Raw genomic sequence first — 19,817 nt, 5'->3', positions numbered from 1 at the left:
TCTCTGGGAGCATTTCATCTCTAAGAACAGAGGCCCTTCTCCTTCCCTGGGAGCAAAGGGTCTCCCTCATCTTCGTCTTTAGGACTATCTCTGGGAGCATCTCTAGGAACTGAGGTTTTCTCCTTTCCCATTTGGAGCAAAAGTCCTCATCGCTTCCATCTCTCCCTGTTCAAACTTCTCATGAAATTACAGCTGCGTCAGCATCTGCCTATCTCAGCGCAGGTGCTTTTGCTTAACACGTACAAGTTGAGCTCTCCACCCCCCATGCCTTCATGAAATTACAACGGGTGCTCTGATATATCATAGCTTTACAACAGAATTTCAGCTTTAAGCATCTCCTCTTTCTCTTCCCTCAGGTTTTCAGCTCTTCATAGCACTAAAAGGGTTAATCTCACCTAGGCCTTGCAGCTGGAATGTCGCTTATTGCTGTTGGTGACATGATCTCTGCTGGACACCAGGGCAGTTTCAGCTGAATCTTGGCCACACTGGAGAGGGGGAGCTGAGCTGCTCCGGCTGCCCACAGCAGGGCTGTGGGGGGGTTCCACGGGTGGAACAGGGCCCATCGGCTCCAGGATGGCCGTGGCCCAGCCCAGCCTGGCCTGAGCAGGGCCTGGGCCGGGCCCACAGGACCCCACACGGGGCCCGCAGCCACCTGTCCCAGCGCCGGAAACAAGAGAGAGCAGCTCTGCCTCGGAGTTTCTATTCTTAAGTGTGCATCACAGAGGTGATCACAACTTTAAGCGGCTTAAAGAGTTGTCCATATTCAAACTGGCCAGCTGATAGGTTCTGTCCGGTCATAGAGGAAGCTGTAAGCACCCCTTTGCAAGAACATCACTTCTGGGACTATGCTTGCTATCCCATTACAACCCTCAAGATAAAATTCTCCTTTCCTGTTATATATTGCAAAACAAATGCATCCCAGTGAAAAGATCATACTCTTTGTAAGTTTATCCCTCATTTCATAAGTGATTATGCTACCCCAGGTTATACTTCCAAACAACAGCACACAAACTGCCACTGTACAGCTGTCACATTCAGAGAAAGGAAAAGTTACTGTATTGTGCAGGAAAAACAAAACATGAATTGATTCTTTCAAGCCTTTGAAAAACCTCAACATTGACTAACACATTTCCTTACTTGAAATTCAAATTTAAAAATCAAGAGAAGAAACCTGGTGAACGTTTAAGCTGTTTTTACTTAATCAGCATTTTAAACAAGCAGAAGAATATAAATTCTATAGTCATGTTATCTAAAAACATTGTAGTTCAAATACAGATTGCCACAAGACAGCAGTACCTCGTTGCTTGGCAAGAAACTTGTGCTCAGTTCCTCACTCTCCAGCTTCTGGGAATATGAAACAGGATAGTTTTTCCTGCATGCATTAGATTTTATCAAGGAGCTAGAGTTAACTATCAGAGTGACATCCAGACAGGTTCAGCAGTGCTCTGGGATTATTGGAGACACGCGGCTCCAGGCTCACAGGTGAGGAAGAGGAAGGTAGGTTTCCACTGGGCTCTGCACATTAGTCCCGCAGGCAAAGTACCAACTCTTTTACTGCCAAAAGTTAAAACTGAGGTGCATAAAACCTCAAACTTAGGCCTCCCATTCTGTTTCCCATCAGTGACCTGCTCCAAGAAAGCTATGGGGAATGCCAAAAAGCAAAGCACGATTATGGGAAAGCACCTGGATGGAAGGAAACAGAATTCTCTCCAGCTATTGACAGCGCTGCACAAGCAGCTCTGGGCCCAACACAAATTTTTTGCTGTGAACCAGTGGAAACACCTCTGGCCACCCTGTCACCCAGCCCATCCAGCTGAGAGCAGTCCTCTAGCACAACCCCAAGCAATGAGAAATAACTGAGGAATGAGACATGGCAAGGATCAAGTTCACAGCACTCCATCTCCCAGAGAGCCATATGTTTCCTAAGTGCTGTCAGTCACTTAAAAGCCCAGAGCTGAGACAAGCCTGACAAAAACATCCGCAGCTGTGAAAACACGGGTTTGCCAGAGAACTTTCTATCACAGCTGCTCGAATTTATTTCCTCCTCCTGTCCGCGCCTCCAAAGCCCGGAGGTTGGACACCATCATTTTGCCTTGGCTGCCACCCTGTGGCTATCCAACACAAGAGCTGTCCCCGGCACCTCACCCTGACTGGCAGCCAGGCCCAGGAGCACAGTGAGCTCCTACAGCCAGAGTCTGGACCCTGCTGCACATGCCCCAAGGACAATGCAACCCCAGCTGGAGCAACGTGTGAAATTTGGGACTAAGGAATAAACTGCTACGTTTGACAGGAAGTTATACCAACTTCTAAGTTGTGTCTAAAAGCTCTGCAAAAAGCAGCCAGGGAGGCCATGCAAATCCTTTGATTTAAGGCTCCTGAATTTCTCTGAATCCTTTTACAGTTCTCTTCAAAGATAAAGATTGGGAACTTCTTTGTCCCCAGAGCAGCAGCACTTGCAACCTTTAGGACATAAATCCAGTAAAAATAGTTTCATGCAGATGACAGTATCACAGGATGAGAAAAAAAGGGGGCATTTCTCTTGCACAGACAGAAAGCGAAAGCGAGAGCTAAAACGTTTGTTGGATTCCTTCTCTCACAGCTCTTGGTGTAAAATAATGAAGCAAGAGCAGCTGCTGTTACATGTAATATTCTGGTAGAGACCAGTGTTTGCACCATTTCTGAGCAAGCAGGAAGGAGAAAAGACCCTGACCCACACTGGCTACCGGCAACCCCTGTAGCCACCTGTGACTGCAATGACAAGTCTCCGTCTTGGAAAGGTGGCCTCTTGAGAATAGCAGCCAGGGCAGGATTGTCAGGTGGACAGCTGACAGGGATGAGCAGATAGTGGGGATGCACAATGAGCCTGGGCAGACAGAAGAGTGCTCACCTCACTCTGCAGCTGTGGGGCTCTCCAGGGGCAGCTGAGGACGGCGGCTCCCTCGCGCTGCAGCACGCTCTGCAGGGCAGCACCCTGCGCCCCGCGCGCTCCCACCAGCAGCACCGTCTTCCCACCTGTGCGACACAAGGGAAGTCATTCAGCCGCCCCCAGTGCAGGGCACAAGCACCAGCAGCTATGCAGACCTCGCCCCAGGCCACCCACTGCTGCAGCACTCCAGAAGGGGCAGCAAAGGGGCTCACAGGGACAGCGCCGTGTGCTTGCACAGCCACAGCAGCTGTGCCAGCACGGGCAGCTCTTCTGGAGCCTGTGCAGTGACAACAACCACACGTCTTAAGTAGTTTCCTGGTGACTAATTTCTAGTAAGCAAATACTGTTCTTCTAGCTTTCTGGTATTTTGCACAAATCCTTTCATTCACATTTGTTACTAAGTACATTTAACCTTCTGTTTACAGTTCTGCAACAGAAATCCTTGTTTCAACAATTATTAATCACTGTAAGAGAGACAACTTCTGAAATGCTGCCTTAAACTAACAGTGTCTCCACACACAGTAAACCAACTTGTTTGAATCTGCCAGTGTCAGCATTGACACGACACAATCCAAACCAAAAGATCTGCTCAGCAGCAATTTACAGGCAAACCTGGGTTTCTCCAACTGCTCACACTAATCAAAACAGTCAAGTGAAATCCCCAAGTGATGTATGTATTTTTTGTTTGGAAGACTCACATGTCTTGTGTGTCTTCAGTGAAATTAAATCTGCTGATGGCAGCTAGCCCCCGCCTAATATCCAAAACCTGTAAGCCTGAGACCTGTTTCTGCAAATACTGCATCAGCATTCAGATGTCACTGAGGTTCCTCAATAGCAGGAGACAAATATATGTCAGGTGGGAATGCAACACAAAATAGAAAACAAAACAAGGCCAGATTATATTTGACTCCCAGTGAGGATTAAAACTGAGTAAAATAGTTAGGCTAAAATTAATGTAATGATTACGATATAGAAGGACTCACCTATATCTTCAAGAAGCTCCATCACAGCACACGCTGTAGGAGGAACTAGACAGTCATTGACATCACCATGTACCAAGCATCCCAGGTTTACACTGGATAATCTGCAGTGGAAAAATATGGCAATTTAACAAAAAAAAGAGTTTGTGTAACATAAATCCCCAGCAATGCTTGTAACATGGCTAAGAGGTAATCCCAAGAGCAAACATCTCTCACAAAAGCAAATCCTTTGATAGTCATGTACTGCAGCTAATTCGTATCATCCCACAACCCAGACAGACAAACACTGAGCCTCAAGAGAGGCCAGGAAAGGGACCTGTGAGTTAGAATGAGTAACACCATCCCACGATACACAGGCAGCTCTTTACTTATCATGACTGGGCACAGCACATTGGGCCAAAACACTTCATTGGCTGCAGTGAGACCAGGCCAGTGTTGCCAGAGCCAAGCCAGAGGCAACACATCCTGCTGGGCTCAGGCTGGTTTAGGAGGGGGTAACCAAGATATTTCCACACTGCACTCCATTCTCTCTCATACACAAGGATGCTCCAATTTTCCATTCTCCAGCAATCTCAGTACTCCACACAGTGGAAAGTTAACTAATTTGAAGGATTTTTAGATTTTTTTCCTGACATGAAAAAAAAAAAGAGAGAGAGTGGGATAAAAAAAAAAATGGTAATGGCCTGCAGGTAAGAGCAGGAAGGCTGCAAGAGCAGCAAAATGGTAACTCACAAACCTAAATTACCAGTGGTCTCTTCAGAGAGCAGTACAACTCAACACTGATTGGAAATCTGTGCTAATGGGTCCAAACTATTATAGTCTACTCTCTCACCATGAGAGAGTGCTGTAAGGAAGTTAAAACCTTCTCTGCAATTTTTCCATCGATCCTTCTTGTGAAAATTCAGTACTTTGTGACTACCACTTGTATTACTGAAGTACTGAAATACCTTAAGTATCACCAGTAAATCAAGTCTTCATTTTTTACTTCTTTGAAAAGACTATGCCCTGAATATACATTACGTAAAAAATAAAAAGATAATGACCAAAACTACTTGAGCGAAAGACTTCTCATTGATTCAGAGGCATCTTTTATCACTGCTCAATAGCACAGCCAGACACATTGACTGAGGAATCCATTAATGAAAAGCACAGGGTCAAATTGATTTTACAGAGCCATCAGGCTTGTGTCTGCTAATATTTTTTCTCGGTACTCCACTTACCCATCCACATCCTTCTCTGGTTTCACAGCGTTTAATACCTTACTGCTATATAAGCTTTCTGGGAGGTCAAGAGCAAGGCCCTGCACGTTAGGATCCTCATTAAGTCTCAAGATTTCACTGACAATCTAGGAAGTTAATAAAAAGCATTAAAGATCAGAACAACAGATAAAAGGAGAATCTGATTAGAATGGGGTAAAACCTGTAATTTTTTTTCAATTACTTTATGGCCACCTTGGCTTCCCTTGCTTATTACTGCAAATTCTAAATGAAAAAGCAATAACCTGCTCTACTCAGTTTATATTTCCATGGCTTACCAAATTAAGCCACCCTGACTCCATGCTAAACATCTTGCAAAGTAAACAAGTATTATGTGACATTAAGCTGCCAAAAGCAGTTTGTGTTTCACCATTCCAAACCTCAGCAAAAGCTTGCCACTGCAATGGCTTCAGAAGATGCTTTTAGAAACAAGATGCCTGAGGTAATACATAGTTCAAAATAGGACCAGATCACGTCCCAACACAGAACATGAACAAAAAGCTGTAACACTTGAAAAAACAATTGTACAAGAAAAAACTCATTTTATTAAACCAGCATATATGGTTACCAATTTTCCTTCTCAAAACACCTGATCCTAAGAGCTGACAATTGTCTTGTGAAGAATTATTATGTTGAAAAGGCATTGCAGAAAAATTTATGAATTTCAAGTACTGAGCCAGATGCAAGTTCAAGTGGTTTATAATTGGTCATATTCAACACCTGAGACTGTACTACGTACCCTTGATTACTTCCTCTCTAAAGTGTAATGCTGATCCATGCTATTCTGCTGTGACCAGAAAGAATACAATGGAACAAAACACGCTGAAGTTTTCTTAGGTGAGAAATGTCATGCAAGCATGTCTTCCCATCATGTAAATAAAATCCGTGTGCAAGCATCACAAAGCTTTATAATTGAATTGGATTAATATCCAACAGAAAAGGATTACAAGTAGGTTTTTTTTTTCCTTAACTAATACCATGCCTTCTTAAAATGCTTTTCTTGTAAACTATTCAGTATAATTGTGAACTCTATTACCCACACATTTGATATCCAATCAACATTAAGCTAGGGAATTAGGCAGGAGTTAGATTAGCTGCAACTCTGAGCCAAGAGAATGTACTACTTTCATGCTAAACACAGATTATACAAGCATGTCACTGGTACAGAAATGCCTCTTTAGTTTCCTGACTCCTGAGGCAAAAACAAGCATATCTACTAAGGTCCTGTGGCATTTGACAGCAACAGGACTGGTACACATTGCAATAGAAAGGATAACTGTACATACCACAATATGGACATGAAAACATGCACATTTTTCTTAAAAAAAATCTTGATATGCTACAAAATGCTGGGGGCCTACAGAGCAATTAAAACTCAAAGCTGTATTTCTGCCTCCTGGGAAAATAATTCAGTTTTCCATTTTAATTGCATCTGACTTAAATTCAGCTTTCCATCATCACGGCATTTAAAATACTTATAACTCATGCAGGGTAAGGCAGTGTAGTATTAACTTGCCTTTATTGTACAGAGGAAGTTATGGCAAAACCCAAATGTACATGGTACTGAAATCCCTCCCACCTTCCCACACCAGGGAACACAACTGAGATGTGGATTTTAGCAGCTGTAAAAAACTTTGTCATAGTAAGCAAGAGAGTAAGCAAACCATGATGAATTTTATTGGAAGTAATTTCCTTCAAATAACAGAAATACCCCAATTTTCTCTTTAAATACACAGCTCAACCACTTTCTAAGATACTACTTAAAAGTAACAGCAACTACTGCTGCATAGTCACTGTATTTTACCTATTTTCTGCTGTGTTACTCAACAGATAAAACGCATTTACCAACAAGAAAGTGTATTTGTTTTTCATTTCAAAAGCCCACTCTTCTTCAATGGGTAGCTGACTATCCATAATCTACAAAACTTCACAGTAAGTTCCTTTCAATGTATCTGGAAGCAGTTCTTGAGATTACACTGCAAGGCAGTAACATTTTAAGAACAAAGTGTACTGGAAAACAAAGCAGTACACAGAACTCACAAGCCTGAAGGATTATCAAACTTGCCAAGCACAAGGAGGCCAGCTGGGAACAGTGTCATCTTTTACTATACATTCCTTCACTGGTTCAACTTTCACATGGTTTTCTATATTTAAAACACAATTGATATTAAGTGCTGTGGCTTCAACAAGGTAAAGAATTCAGGCCTCTAGTGATTTGGGGGTGGATATTTGTTTTTTAATACATAATTTAAACATTAAAAGATCAATACACAAATTCAACATCCCCCTCTCCTTCCCTCCTCCCTTCCCCATATAATCATATAATCTTTAATTTTGCTGAATAACTTGGGCAAGAATCAGGTACAGTCACAAGAGCAACTGTGGGAAACAGGATACCTGAGCTGGTATGAGGTTAAACACCAAGCACAAAACCAAAACATTACTCTATTGATTCTGCCCCAGCTTGCCAGGGAACAGCAGACATGCCCATTAATTCTCTTTTTTCTCATTCTTGCCAGTAATGGGATAGTATTTGCTATTTAAACCAAGGTGATCCTAACCCTAATTTGAGTTACGTGGTCAGTCAAAATATAATGAATGTCAGCAATAAATACAAGTTTTTGACAAAAGCTAAAAAGGAAGACTCCTTCAGGTACTTCAGTTACCTCATCCTTGGTGCTGCCTTCAGGAAGACAGATGTGAATAACACGCAGACCAACCTGTTCAAAGAAAAGACTTAAAATTATCAAAGGCAAGTAGCTCATGATTATTAACACATGCATCAGCTAAAGCTTACCTCTTTGGCAAAGTTCTTGTTTGCTTCTTGAATCAAATGGTCATTATGTGCCTTGGGGAACAAAACAGAAACTGAGTTTTAAAATAATACATTTAAAAATGTGAGTACACTAATGCACGTCTATGCAAGAAACGTAGTGACAATGTCTGTGTCTAAAGGTATTCAAACTAATAAAAAGCAATTCTAAGAAAGAAACAGGCCATCCCTGTTAATCCCAGATAGTTCAAGATGGCTAACAGTGATAAAAAGAGCATTTAAAAGGACAGGCTTCATGGAGAGGGGCAACACCTGTTAGGGAAGGAGGGCTTGCCCTCTATCCTCCACCTCCCTCCCTGCATTGCCAGCATTCGGGCATCCCACTCCCCAAATCTGGCAGCTGGTGGTGAGTGGCAGCACAGAGGCTGCTGCACCGAGGACACCGTGCAGAGCTCACACTGTGCTGAGGGAAGAAGAGACAGGTCTAAAGACAGCTCAGCAGCTGCTCCCCTATGCCAGTAAATGTGGGACTGTACCCCCACACCAACTGCTTGAGAGGTTTAACTGGGATGGAGCAACTGGTGGTACCACACTGTCCCCTGTAGTGTCCCTGCTGCTGCAGCACTGGCAGGTGAACACTTACCTTGTATGAGTGCAGAAAGTCCCTGCCCTGAACCGGTTCCTATCAAAACCCACCGAGCAGCACAGGTGAGGCCAGAGCTCAGTACATGAGCTGGCAGGGTGCAAGGGCAGGACAGGGGGTGCAGGGGAGCCAGTGGTGCTTTGCTGAGCTTTGCAGGGCAACAGCTCCACTGCTAAGCACAATCCTGATGCCTTACTTTAGTTTTCAGCTTCAAAAAAATTAAGAAGCATCCACCACTCATTTTTTGCTGTTGCAAAGTTCTAACCAAGGCTCAACACAGATAATAAGCAACACAGGTATCAATTTCAGCATCATTTCAGGTTCAGTTGTCTCAAGAGGAAAAGGACAGTCCTAAAATCATTCCACTGCAGGTTCAGTCTGCAACTCCTCATTCCCACAGCTGCCCTGTCATGCTGCCCGCTGTTACTCAAGAGTGGCTGGCAAAGGAGATAATTTCACTGCCCTCCCTCTGCTCCTCTGGGCAGATGTGGCACATGGGGAGCAGCACAAATCTTAAGGCTCTGCCCACACTACTGGTAGAGCAGTGCATCACATGAACATTTGTAGACCAAAGCAAGTTTTCTTTGTACCAAAAGATAAACATTTAAAGTGGGCTCTGCTTCACTCCTCACAACTAGACCAGAGCTAGAGTGACTGACAGCTGGAGAACACAGCTTGGGTGAATTTCACCCAGAAGGATCTAGGCCACATGTTCCTACAGCCACCTCCTGATGCAAAACAAACCAAGTGGGGTAAACAGGGACATCTCTTCCATCGTGCCAGCATAAAACACGCATTTGGTCATGCAGAAAACCAGACCCAGCAGACAAATATGGTTGAAAGAAAGCCTCTTTAGACCCCTTGGGCTGGGGTAGATCACAGTCCTAGTCCAGCTCATGGTGCAACTGGATGGAGACAGGTCACTGCTTTTCTAGCAGTCCTTAAGCTTTAGCCTTAGAGGGCTTTGTGAAAACATTAAATGCAATTACTAGGGAGGGTAAGAGATGGGAGAGCCCGTTCAGACAGACTGACTAGAAGACCTACTGAAATAAAGCTGTTGCTGCATTACTTAGATTCACTATCGGTACTTCAAAAATATTTACAGCTGGGTTTTAAACTTAAAACCTACTGAATCAGTTTCAATGTGTGCCCACTCAAAACCAATACCACCATCTGAAGGAACACAACAATAACATTTTTGCCTGCATGGCTCTGGGTCTACTCTGAATGACAAGCATCCCTAGTTTTGTGGCTTTGAAACCTTAAGAAATCTAAGGACAAACATCTTTCAGCTTTGCAGGGATAGCAATCCTCATCTCTGATTTTGATTGCCTATCAAAAATGGCACCATCAGTGGGATGGAAAGCTCTTCACGGCATTAGTAAAACAATGGTTCTCAATTACTACAAGATTCCTTCACATCAGAAAGTGCTGCTACTTCTACAGGATGCTGACACTTTACACAGGGCACTTATTTCACACTGACTCTTCTAAGCTGACTGGGACTTTTCAGTGTGGTTTTCCTCTTCTTATAAGAGCAGTAAGATAGTGATAAGCCACAGCTACCCAAAGGTAACATGGCTGACAGGAAGCAACACGGTCTTTCATTAATCCTGGCATTGTTATTTCAGGGGTGGGAGGTGAAGGGAGGCCCACGTTTTCAGGCACGTAAGCACTTTGTTCAGGATTGCAAAAAAAGCTTCAAGCTAAATAAAGGTTTGAGAACACTACTTTAATTCAATTCTTAAGTTAATCAACTTAGACAAGCTGTGAGAAAAAGTGATCCATACTTACAATGGGGAAGACTACGTTAGCAAAAGGAAGAAGGGATAAAACTGTTCCCTTCCTTTGCAAAGCTCTCCCACAGTCTGAATTTTGCTGTGACTGTTTCAGGCCTGAAGAAGGGCAATCTACCATCTGGTGGAACTACCTCCTCCCATTGCTTTGTTTTATAATAAAGCAGATAATATTCTTTATAAAAAAAGGATTAAAATTACTTTCTGCATCGTGTGCTTCTGAAGTTTCAGACAAGTAATGGTACCAAAGGAGATCTCTCACAGTCAGTGAGCACAGACATGCTTTACCTGAATAATGGCAAGCGTTGGCTTAAGTCGAGGGTTTTCTCTCTTAAGAGAGGCCAAGGAATTCTTTGCGTTCTCGGTGACTCTGCTGCAACAGTAACAAGCAAATTCTTTAACAAAATAAACCCTCCCAACATTAGTCGGCAGATACCAATGTTAGCCAACAACGTAACAGAAATGCTTAGGCACATACATTTTTAATCTCCAAAATTATGGTTGAATGTGAACTGTGAGGGCTGGGGTTCAGCGGGCGGTTACAGAAAACTTTAACAGGCCAAAGGTTTGGGGTTTTTTTTATAGCTATGTGGGGCATTGCTCTGACATGCCCAAAGCTTTATAGCTAGGCTGTGCTAATTCATGAGAAGGCTTGTCCAGCCCCACCATGGGAAGCGCAGCAGAGAACCACCACCTTGTGCTCTTAGATCAGTTCTTGGGTCAGGTGGGTTCTTCGTTTCCATACCCTCGGCCAGGGCTGTGACAGATGCAGAAGCCTTTGCAGCTGCGGCTGCCCATGGCTTACACGGGCGCAGCCCCAAGAGCAGCAGCCCAGCCAGTCTCATGGATGCCTTTCAAAACCACTGGCAGAAGGGAGACAAGGCACCTCTGTCTGCCACACTGCTTCTTGGAAAAACCAGTGACAGCCAGGCACTGGGAATGCTTTCTGGAAAAAATTTCTGGGTAAGTGGCAGCCAGCTCTCCTCTGTTATCTTTGGCGTGTGCAGATGATACTTACCCAGCTGGGCAAAGAGGACACCCCCTGAAATACATCTGTCTGCCCCCCACAGCAAGGAAGTCAAACGGAAGAAAACAGCCTGGAGTGGATTTTTAGTAGCTCGTACCCTTGGAGAAGCCAATAACCAGTTCAATTTAACGCCGTTGCAGACTACCCCGTCCAAGGCTGAATCGGGACGGGGAGGAGCAGGGGGCGACCAGGGACACATTTTTCCAGGCACACATCTGCGCACCTCCTCACCTGAGCCACCGCCACATGACGGCTGCTCTGCTCGCTCTCAAAATGCCACCACCAAAACCCAGAGCAAATCCCGCCAGTGGTTCTGGGAGAAGAGGGGCATTTTACTACGAGGTCCCCCAAAAAGCCCACCTCAAAAAACCAACCCGACGCCCCTAATGAGGGCGTATCGCCCAAATCCCCCTCACCCCTCCTCCCTCCATGCCCACACCATCGCACCCCCCGGTTGCATCAGCCGGTTTTTTTTTGCCAGGGGGCGGGCGGGGATGGAGCGCCGCCCGCCCCCGCTCCCCGCCCCGGCGCTCCCCTGCTTTCGCTTCCGCTTTATTTGCAAGAAACGAACCCCGTCCAAAACACCCCCAAACATCAGCTCCGACAGGTAGAAGCCAATAACTTCCTTCCGCCGCCCCCCGCAATGAAAAGCACCCAAAGCTTTTGCATACTCAACGTTTATTAAAAATAGTATGAAATGGTCCCTGGGAGAAGTTACAATACTAGTAGAAGTCCCTTTTTCTGATTGGTTGGTTGTTTTCCCCTCCCTCCCAACTCCATTGATTGCATGAGATGCGAGTTAAACATTCTCCTAAAGCCGTTTAAACAAATCTAGATGTGCGCCCACAGATTCACCTTCTATCCATATTTACAATACTTTACAAGCTATATTAAATAAATATGGGCTCTGCTACACCTCGGCGTCTTAAATATGTACAACATTATTTCTCAGTCGGATTTTACTAGATAGATAGGGGTCCTATCACAGGGGGTGTGCTGACTGTAACAAGTATCCCTGTGGTATGAGCTAGTAAGTACCGTGACCAACCAGCCCTCAAAATAACAACTCCTAGCCAATGCAAGATAGGTGTGGTAAATAATTTAGTCGGTTCTAATAATTTCAAGTCCTCAAATCTTAGTCTACAAGTAATTAGCTGTACACTGATGACTTCAGGTTTTCCTCATGGTAACCAGTGTTGTAAATAATCAGCTGTTCTGGAAGTACAGTGCTCTGTAACTGAGGGGAGTGATAAGTGGTTAGTAAAAATAGTATTTCAATGAAATTCCTTTGTTTATTGATATGTTTAACTCGGTACTGGCTTTATCCATGTAATCTGAAGAATGTAAGCACCAAAAATAACAACAGTGACACAAGATGTATCAGTGTAGATGTATCTAGGCTTTCCTTTCGGTACAATGTTTTCAAGTAACAGAATCCAAAGCTGTGCAACAATGACGATGAAGGGGAGTACGTAGTATTGGAAAGCCTGTCCTTGCTCTAAATGGCAGCATTTATTCTATACATTATTTGCAAAAGAATGGAATGTATTCTCATTTTTAAGCTACTTTTTATTGTACATAAATTGGATTAGAGTCAGCCCTGACTGATTTCCAAAATGTATCTTTTACTGCTGTCTGTCAGGAAGGGTCACTTCCTGCTACAGGAGATGCATGCCCTGGGGACTGCAGCTTGTCACTCAAACAGCACTATCACCAAACCACTCTATGGGCCAAACATGCCCCACAATTAGTATTTCACCCAAGAATCTGGCCAAGCCTCATTCTCTCGCAGGGTTACTGACACTGGGACTTGAATAAATGCCCAGCAGGTCACTGCATACAACACACAGCTTCTTCAACTCTGCACAGCAGCTTTTGACCGCTGGATGCTGATCTACAAGATACTCAGATTTTGCTTGCATGTCACAAACGCCACCATCACTGGAGGTACCAAAACTGGTCTAGCCCTCTTCACAAGCAGTGCAGCTCCCCTTCTAATGCCAAAACCACTCCCCAGGCAAGGACTGTGTCACACAAAAGACACCACTGCCCATCTTCTGCCTCCTACGCAGTTCCAGAAAGTAGAAGCGGCTTCAGACACAGAGCTATCAGCCTGGCACAAGTACTAGGACTAGGTTTTCTTTAAAATGTAAGAAGCTTGCTCTAAAATAATGTAGCATATGCATTGGTCCCACACACTTGGAATCTGTCTGACGCAAAAGTAACGTGCAAAAAGTATGTGCAATTGCACATGTAGCCTGTTGGGGTAATAACCAGAACCCTGCTCAGAAATCTGGACAGTCACAGGAGCAGCTGCCCAGCTAAATGCTCCTGTATGTAAGCAGAGTAATATCACGCAGGTATTTTGGATGCAGAACACTGGACACCAACTGGAAAGTCTAAATACCAAGGTTTCCATGTGATAAAATGGTTTAAGAATCAAATGGCATCACACCTGGTTCGATGGTAAGAATCAGGGGGTATCACACCTAACAAAGAAGAGATGTGAAGGTTCAGTAGGAGATGAGAAGTTCACATGTGATACATAGAGACCCCAGACAGTGCGCATTTGGCCTTTTTCACATCCAGGATTCTAAACCATTTTTTAAATGATACATTTCACATCTATTTACAATATTATTGTGATACAATGCCTGATACTGTAATATTACGGAAATACATGATGCCAGTACTGATTGTCCTAGTATATACTCTGTCATGATAAGGCAGTACAGCTAGAAATTACTGAAAGCATCAAGCAAAGCTACTTGAACTGAGACACTGAAACTTTTCCCTTAAAGACTGGACAATATTCTGCTGATTAGGAGATGGTACTCTCCACAGGTAATCATTCAGTTTATCCGAATCACTGTATGCAGTCAGATATGGGGTAAGTGCATGTTTGCTGCTGGCAGACTTTGCAGGAGTACAGGAGACAGTTTTGCCACAGAATGTTTCAGAAGGAACAGCATCTGTGTTACGCAGTTTAGGATCTGATTTCCTTGTTTGGTTCTGAGAAGTCTCCAAGTCAGATCCCTCATCTTCAGACTTTATTTCAACGTAGTCATCATCATCCCCTTCTCCTTCTTCAGAATCTTTGAAATTCAAAAAATAGTTCTGAGTGGCCATCTGTGCTGTCAGAGGGGAGGCTCTGTTCACTCTCAGCACCTTTTGAGAATCCTGCAGAATCATATCTGAACAGTTTTCAGAGATCTGCTTTCTCATCTCCGGCCCTGTACATCCTGAAGCAATTCCTGGAGTTTGATGGCTGTTGAATCTAAAGTTCCTGTTCAAATGGAGCCTTTTCTTATCAATTTCATTATTATATACAATTGATTCTCCAGACCGGTTGACCACAATTGAGGACGAGGACTGTGACCTGCCGTATGCCTGCGGTTTTACATTGCTTACTCTCCTCCCCAGTGAGTTATAGACATGATCTTGATGCAAGTTCTCTTTGTTTGGTTGGCTTATAATGGTGCTCCACCTCTGCGCTGGGACATGCAAACGGTTGGAAATCTGAAGGGAAGGCACTGAGCCAGCTGATGGCAACTGCTTCGAATTGCTTTTTGTACCAGCCTCTGTGTACGAGTTCTTGGACTTTGGGTCCTGGGATTCAGGCCATGGAGAGAAGTCAGCCAGCTCGCCATTACTGTACGTAGAATGCAAAAGCCAATCTTCTGCTCTTGAGCACTCACTGGCAGGCTGGGAATGGGGAGGAGATGTGGCCATGGGTGTGGAAAACCTCCCAGCTGATGGCTCCTGAGGAGTGGCCCCAGCTTCCTTTTGGACCTTAGGAGTACTCTCTCTGAAGACAATTTGGTCATAAAGCTGGGAATATTCAGCTATTCTGGCACCTAGAAAGAAGAGAGAATTAACTTAGCAGAGAGAAGGAATCAATTTCAATTAATCATGTTAAAATTTTAAAACCTCAAAACACTTAGTATTGGTAGAGAAGAGCTTTCAGTTGTGTCAATAAATTTGGCCTCTGCAAAGTAACATGAAACAATGGAGGCTGGAAAGGCCTTTGTGTCACATTTCAGTACACTTTGTTGAGGAAAAGAAGCATAAAATATCTTGCTACAGTGAGCAGTCATGCAGGACACAATGCAGCACATGGTTCCAATAATACGCTGCTTGTTTCATGTTAAAATAGAAAAGAACATTCTAAAAATGGCCTGGTAAATAAGATATTAAATAAGAGACTTTTAAAAATATCACAAGAAGGCAAGAATGACACCCTAGTGCATGGAGTCTGCTGCCTCGACTTCAATTTGTTTCAATTGATCATGGACAAAAATAGTCCCAGAGTTGTTGCATAGCCATGACTTTGCCATTCAACACTATGAGCTCTTTCTTATCTGACCACATTCCTTATGCTCATGGGTATGATTCTGAATGGCACCTGAGCAGATGTATGTGACTTGTGAGAAGGCAAACCAACTTGAAAAAACACTTTAGTCAAACTCTGAAGATCACACTACTAAAGGAAATAACTGCTTTTCTGTAGAGAGTCCAATAGTGCTTCAGGCATGATTTCTACTTCCAGCCTCAGCTGAATTGCTCTTTCCTGAGACTGCCCCACTCCTCCCAAAGTTACCAAGTCACAACAAGAAACGAGATATAAAGGACTGTTCATGTTAAAGCTGTCTGAGAAAATTCATTTCAGTCGTAACACAGAAAATACAATCCTGATACTCAATGACTGAGGTGAGGAAAATTCATAATCTTCCAGTTCAGAACACAAAGTTCACTGAAAGCTACTAAAGAAATGTATCTGTACAGAAAGGTTTTTAACATACCAATAGCAGGACCTCCTTGTTTCTTCTCCTCCAGAATAGCAGCAAGATCTTTGTGTTTCAGTTTCTGTTGTCTGTTAGCTGGCTGTTCCTGCTCTGGACTTTTAACTTTCAAAAGCTGGTTAGCCTTCTTAATTTTTTGACTGTACTGCCTTGCCATCATAAAAACTCTGTTCTTTGTTTTATCCATAACAGCCAAGTCATTTTCCACACCCTCTGCAGGTGCGCTGGACAGAACACTACTGGCAGGTTCATATGGACTATCTACAAAAGGCATCTCACTGGAGAAGGAAGATCTGTTCAAACTCATGAAAGAGTTCTCCTTGCATGGTGTAGTGTCTTCAAGCCTGAGATTAGCCTCACTTATGGTGGCAGCCCTGGGCTTCACAGTTTTAGGGAAAATAGGAGTTTCTGGCAGAGAGAGAGTAGACAGCGAGTACTCTACATCTTTACTCAGTTCAGGTGTGCTACCAGCATGCAGCCTTTCCTGCATGTCATCTTTACAAACAGGAAAGGCTGCAAGGACACGGTCTCTTGTCTTTTCCTCATTTTTCTTGATGTAGTTCTCCAGGTCATTCCAAATCTCATCTACTTCTTCTGAGAGTTTATCTGCGGCAGACTTATGCGACAGCGAGTCAGAGTTGGAGGAGCTATCTACTAAACTCAAATAGTCATTGTCAATGGGAACACGATGGTAAGGACTTTCATCTTCACTGAACTGGAGGCTCTCCTCAGAAACAAAATGTTGTAGATTGTCACAATATGCAAAGTCTTTTTCCAAAAAACTCCTCCTTTTAGAGGATTTTAAGGAGTCACATTTAAAATTCAATAGTGATGTTTCTGGAAGCAGTATGGTGTCATAGATGTTGTCTTCAACAATCCTGAGCTCATCCAAACTTGAAGTTGGTGCTTCTTTACTGAGTAGTATCTCCTCCTGACTAGCATGAATGGAGGTCCTCTTTTGATTTGCTGTTCTCTTTTTGGAAGGTGAATCTGATCTGCTTTTGCTTTCAGCCTCATACAGGGAGTCTCTAGCAGATCTCTGGGGACCATGGGGTGTCTCCTCCCTTCTTGTCAGACCCATCAGCTTTAAGTCTTCATAGCTGATATTATCATAAACATGTTCAATATCATCGATGGTCAGCTCCTCTGAAGATTCGGGATATGCATTCCTACTGCTCCCCTCTGCTATCTTCACTTCCCTTCGAGAACCATGCTCCCCTGTTTTATACCTGGTGCTGGCTGGACGTGTGTTGCTTTCACCAGCACTACTGGCCCGTCTAACAATTTTGTGGCGAGTGGGGCTGGGAGTCTCGTTTTGATGCACTTGTCCCAAGTGCCAGCTGCATGGACGCCCAGAAGAACCCCTCCTTTCGCCACCAGGAGCTGAACTCGTGTTGGATGTAGACGCTGATGGTACAAACATCTGATAATCGTCTTCATCATCTTCGTTCTCATAAGGTGGGCACCGGCTGGGAAACAATGCCTGCCTGATCTGGTGGTCTGTCCAAATGTTTCTGACAGAGGTACTTCCCCCCAGGATATTCATGATCAGAGAGTTGCTCTGGGGTGTGCTGAATTGTCTAGGAGACGGCGGCTGTCTAGCCGTGCAGGAAAATGGAAGATCAGTATTCAGCTGGGTGGACTCTTCATCTGAAGGGTCCTTGGAGTTCTGTGGAGATTTGAAATTTGCAGGTAACATTAGCATATCCCTGTAATCCCTGTAACAATACAGCAATTCCCTCTTTTTACAGGACTGCCATAGCACCAGTGTTTCCTGCAGCATGGAATTATGTAGAGATGGGCAGAGCAAGCGCTCTCTCTCAACAGAGAGCGAGGGAGCCAAGGTGGCAGTGCCAGACTACTTTGCTTCCTAATCCTTACCATGGCTCAGAGTTCACTCTTGGTGTTTAAAACATCTTACTTCAAATACAAGACAGTAGCTTATGTTAATGCAGGAATAATTAAAGGCAAATTTGTTTGGCAGGAGTTAGATTAAACCTTTTATGCTAACTCTGCAGTTTCACAGTTGGATTAAGCTAATCTGACTCTGAGCTTGTGCCAAAAGTTTTGTTCTCCTCCCTTTCCTTGCCTATAACCCTAGCAGAAAGGAATCTTATGCTCTATAGCACATGCCACTGAAAATTTCTTTTTCTTTTTAGTGTAAGTTTTCATCCAGATCTAATTTACAGCAAGGCCACGTGCTCACTAATGCTGGCATAAAGGATGCTTTAGAGATTGCTGGCCAGAGTTTGGGAGAGAGAGGGAAAGATAATTCTTTTTGTCTTAAGTTAATGCTGATTGGTTTGGTTAGTTACTTGTTAGAAGAGTCTTTCATCATAGATATGAATATAAATACATGACATAAACAGAAGAGGATGTATCTGCCAACCTCGGGAAAACAGATTTCTTTGACATATCTTCGATGCATAGCAAAATAGAAGTAAAAAATAATAATTATATACCTGAATTTCACATTTATTGAGATTGAGACTTCTCCGCTTTTCAACATTTTCAGCAGCTTGACTATTAAGTCTTTTTCTTCCCCCTTTTGATTTCTGCAGTGAGTTTTGCTGTGACTTTAAAGAAAAAAAAACAGGGGAAGGGCAATAAAATCTACAGCTCTTTGTATAGTCTAGTTCAGAGGAATTATTACAAGCTAGAATAGGTCAGAGATCTACACTGGGAGATGAAACAGCTTATGAGTTGTCAGAGCACTGCCACAAGAATTATTGAGAGCTTAGAAAACCTGTAGAAGTGTCCTTGCCACATCTAGTAGTAACCACTAAGCTAACAGTATACATTTTGTGGTGGTATTCTTTTATGCTTACTCATTCTTTCATTCTTACTTATGTCGGCAAGAGGGAGAATTACAAGACACTGCACTAAACTGGTACAAGACACTATTCTGTCAAATATTTATAATGCAAATAGTGTGATTTCAAAGAGGAAATGCACAGTCAGGTTCAAAAAGAATTTCAATAACTGGTTTTAGATCATTCACAAAATAAATGAACCACACAAGGATATGAGCTCAGTATCAACTAAACCAAATAAACTGAAAATCTAGATTCTTTAATACAGCCATATTTTGAAGTTGGATTTTTAGTCTTTCAAAGGTACTACAATGTATGGAAACATCATACTGAGTGGGAAAAACTACCATCTGTGCTGTAGTAACAGATAAAGACTCTAATTTTCAGAAATCTTACTCAAAACTTCTCATATTCAAGTTCACATGTTCATAGCTACTGCCAGATGCTCGCAGATCAAGAAGCACCCCATCACACAGAGCAGTGCCTGAATCTTAACTTAATATTTAAGTCCTTGCTTTGAAGGCACTGTCTCTGCATATGGCCTAAAAAGGTTTTTTCATGGCATCAGCTAAAGAAGCAAGGAAAAGCCAGTTGTGTGCAACAGGTAAAACTTTTCTGTCAGAACTAGGTTTGACGACTGTGAAGGACTAAGTAAAATCTCATTCAGGCAGTGGGAATTTCTCCCTCTGTATAGGGGCTACTTTTACATCTTCTCTGTTAAAATGCAAGAGAGTATTGTGTGAAGCCTAAATAAAAATGTTTCTAAGGAGAGAAAGTTGTAAATGCTTGCAACGCATTCCT

The 19,817-nt window shown here is 43.3% G+C and overlaps 2 protein-coding genes across 2 annotated transcripts in view; both read right to left on the bottom strand.

Annotated features, from left to right (window-relative positions):
- Positions 1-11,649, bottom strand: part of MTHFD1L (methylenetetrahydrofolate dehydrogenase (NADP+ dependent) 1-like) — a 148,382-nt gene extending 136,733 nt beyond the window's left edge. Inside the window, exons 1-7 of the mRNA XM_017739428.1 lie at positions 11,633-11,649; positions 10,663-10,810; positions 7,960-8,010; positions 7,829-7,882; positions 5,127-5,251; positions 3,910-4,010; positions 2,888-3,012 (exon numbers count right to left, since the gene is read on the bottom strand). Of these exons, the coding sequence (XP_017594917.1) occupies positions 2,888-3,012; positions 3,910-4,010; positions 5,127-5,251; positions 7,829-7,882; positions 7,960-8,010; positions 10,663-10,810; positions 11,633-11,649 (621 nt within the window). The remainder of the gene's footprint in view (positions 1-2,887; positions 3,013-3,909; positions 4,011-5,126; positions 5,252-7,828; positions 7,883-7,959; positions 8,011-10,662; positions 10,811-11,632) is intronic.
- A 413-nt stretch (positions 11,650-12,062) lies between these two features.
- Positions 12,063-19,817, bottom strand: part of PLEKHG1 (pleckstrin homology and RhoGEF domain containing G1) — a 127,757-nt gene continuing 120,002 nt past the window's right edge. The window contains exons 19-21 of the mRNA XM_008637876.2: positions 18,666-18,779; positions 16,204-17,872; positions 12,063-15,258 (exon numbers count right to left, since the gene is read on the bottom strand). Coding sequence (XP_008636098.2) covers positions 14,156-15,258; positions 16,204-17,872; positions 18,666-18,779 — 2,886 coding nt within the window. The 3' untranslated portion in view covers positions 12,063-14,155. The remainder of the gene's footprint in view (positions 15,259-16,203; positions 17,873-18,665; positions 18,780-19,817) is intronic.

The sequence above is a fragment of the Corvus brachyrhynchos genome, unplaced genomic scaffold (genome assembly GCF_000691975.1).
Source record: "Corvus brachyrhynchos isolate BGI_N302 unplaced genomic scaffold, ASM69197v1 scaffold14, whole genome shotgun sequence".
Classification (NCBI taxonomy): Eukaryota; Metazoa; Chordata; class Aves; order Passeriformes; family Corvidae; genus Corvus; species Corvus brachyrhynchos.
This window is presented reverse-complemented; position numbering and strand designations above follow the sequence as displayed.